Source organism: Frankliniella occidentalis, unplaced genomic scaffold (genome assembly GCF_000697945.3).
Source record: "Frankliniella occidentalis isolate FOCC.00 unplaced genomic scaffold, Focc_3.1 Scaffold758, whole genome shotgun sequence".
Classification (NCBI taxonomy): Eukaryota; Metazoa; Arthropoda; class Insecta; order Thysanoptera; family Thripidae; genus Frankliniella; species Frankliniella occidentalis.
In genome coordinates, this window is record NW_026267867.1 from 21,644 (window position 1) to 24,153 (window position 2,510).

The 2,510-nt window shown below is 37.6% G+C and overlaps 1 protein-coding gene across 2 annotated transcripts in view; it reads right to left on the reverse strand.

Annotated features, from left to right (window-relative positions):
* Positions 1 to 2,510, reverse strand: part of LOC127751712 (uncharacterized) — a 12,122-nt gene continuing 9,612 nt past the window's right edge. For both annotated transcript variants that reach the window (XM_052275683.1, XM_052275684.1), the window contains exons 2-3: positions 999 to 1,774; positions 1 to 919 (exon numbers count right to left, since the gene is read on the reverse strand). In XM_052275683.1, coding sequence (XP_052131643.1) covers positions 357 to 884 — 528 coding nt within the window. In that variant the 5' untranslated portion in view covers positions 885 to 919; positions 999 to 1,774 and the 3' untranslated portion in view covers positions 1 to 356. The remainder of the gene's footprint in view (positions 920 to 998; positions 1,775 to 2,510) is intronic.

Sequence of the window (2,510 nt, forward strand, 5' to 3'; positions counted from 1 at the left end):
TGTTGGGTGATCAAAAAAGGTGGGATCTCTGCAACAGACTTGAGCTCTAAAGTGTGTATAAGTGTGTGGGATGATTAATAAGGAAAATGTACTTAATTATTTAAATTCTTTAATAGATAAATTGAAAATTATGTAATAATAAATTTTCACAATGTTGCACTTATAAAAGTCTTGTTGAGGAACTTTCTTTCTTAAACTTATCCTAACACTTAATGCTACTCAGGTGTGTCTCACGAGAGACTCATAGAGAGCTAATTGACTAAGGTAAGGTAACATTTCACAAGTTTGATCACAAAAAAAAACAGTAAAATTAAAAGAAAAGTAATACTTCAGTAAATTATTAAAAAATAGAATAATTATTGTTTTGACTGAGCTATTATGTTTTCGGCTAAATTTGCTAGTATTGTACGAAGTTCATTCCCCTGCTGCAACTTTCTTTCCTTATAAGATTGAATAGGCAGAGCTGAAGTATAAGAGTTGGTTTTCTTTTTTGTTTTCTTCTTTCTTCCTCTACAAGAGGAACCATCATTGTTTTGATCCTCTTCCTCTTCTTCATCATCATCATTTCTTGATTTAGAAACGCTTGCAGTACCAGCAGCAAGCAATTTCTGAGGTTTCATTACCCTACTTTTTTCAAAAATTTGTGACATGGCATCATAATATATCCAGTTAGTCACATCTCCTGTGCCAGAACATAAGAGCCTCATATCCTCAATTTCTTTGTATTTTTTGGCGAGGAAGACCATACGCTTTGAGCAGTCTTCAGCTGACGCATTGCAGCCAAACTTTTTCAGCTTCTTACTAATATCTGCATATACTTCATCAGAACGGTGGAGGTCATCATCAAATAAACTTTTAAATGCATGATATGATGCAATAAGCATGAAGGTATTCTTATCATCAAACAGGTGAGGAAGCTCTGCAAAAGGAATGCAATTGTCACAGTAAACAATGTAAAACTGAAAAGAATTTCTATTGTGAGTCGAAAGTGCACATACCTTCTGATTTGCAGTTTGCCAGAATTACAACTCCACACTCCACAGGCTATTTTATTTTGTTCAACTAGGCTTCTTCTTTTAGGTGCACTTGTCGGCTTATACTTAGCCAACATATCAGTGAGCACTGAGGCATCGAAAGGTTTCTCACCAAGATACATGGCAATAAGCTCCCTGTACTCCCAGGAAGGGTCTGCTGAATCACTCTCATATGTAGTAACCAGGCCTTTTATTCTACCCTTCATATTTCTAGCTGTGTAATACAATCTTCGTTCGTACATGAATTTTCCTAGTGCAACATACCCTTTCTTCTGACAGTGAGTATTTCTGTGCGTCAGATTGTCTTTGAAATTCAGCATTGCCTCACCAATTAATTTCAGGGTTTCAAATGTTGGCCAATCAGTCCTTGCCACGATTCCAGCTGGAATAGCAGGATATCCCTTGTCATCCCACAATACAGTTGCTGTAAAGAAAATCATGCGTAATATTACTAATAGTTTTCAGGCATGGGCATACAGCAATACACCAAGAGAATACAAAGACATACCTAATGACTCTTTTTCCTGAGATTTATCCACAGTAGTCTCCTCCACTACCGATTCCTCAGGCATTCCACTCCATGAACTGTGGCCTCCATTCATTTCATCAATATCTAATACAGGAGTAGGTGTTATTGGTGCATCTTCATGATAGATATGTTCAAGTGTTAGAAAAGTGTCGTCATATTCAATAGCGTTAGGGAGATCCACAGCTAGTGTAGCATGTTCAGGGCAGTCAAACTGAAAATGAGATGTAAGAGATAAAAAAAACAAGGGAAACTATGAACACAAAATGAATTTTGTGCTAAGTAGGAAACTCGTTCTTTAACCAAACCAGGGTAGTTCTTCAAAATCAGTTCGTGCTTTTATCTCAGAGTAATGGGGGAGAAGTGTGTGACGATAAAAGGTACATTTTAAACGCGCACGCGCTCACTGTGAAGTAGTTACTATGTCCGTCCACAGGTGGCAGCACGGATGGCGCCGCCACAACCTCACGTACTCCCGGGACTTGCAATTTTTTAGGAGGAATCTATTGAGTAAACTCGTTAAAATGCTTCGGTAGCGACTGAAAACATATTAATAAAACAGTTTCATTAACATCTCAGAAGTTCAAAGATGCATGCATGATACATTTTCGTTGCTTAACACTACGTTTTTCAACATGCTCAAATAAGCCCTGGTCTGGGACTTAGAATGAAAACACGCAAAATTTGTTAAGAGTGCTCAAAATTATGCTATTAAACCTGAAAAAAGGTTCGTTGCTTTTATTGAGACCAGCGTCCCCGCTCTACAGTGGTATTTTGTCATGTCTGTAGGTGTTGTGTGTTCTGAGATGAAAACAGGAACAGGAAAAGCGTGACACCGCACTGAGAACAATACTCGTTCTTCCTACCACCACGAAGGTGAAGTGGGATGGTAAAGAACGAGTAAAAAATAATTACAGAGAAGAGTTGATTTCACAAAATAGTTTCACTTA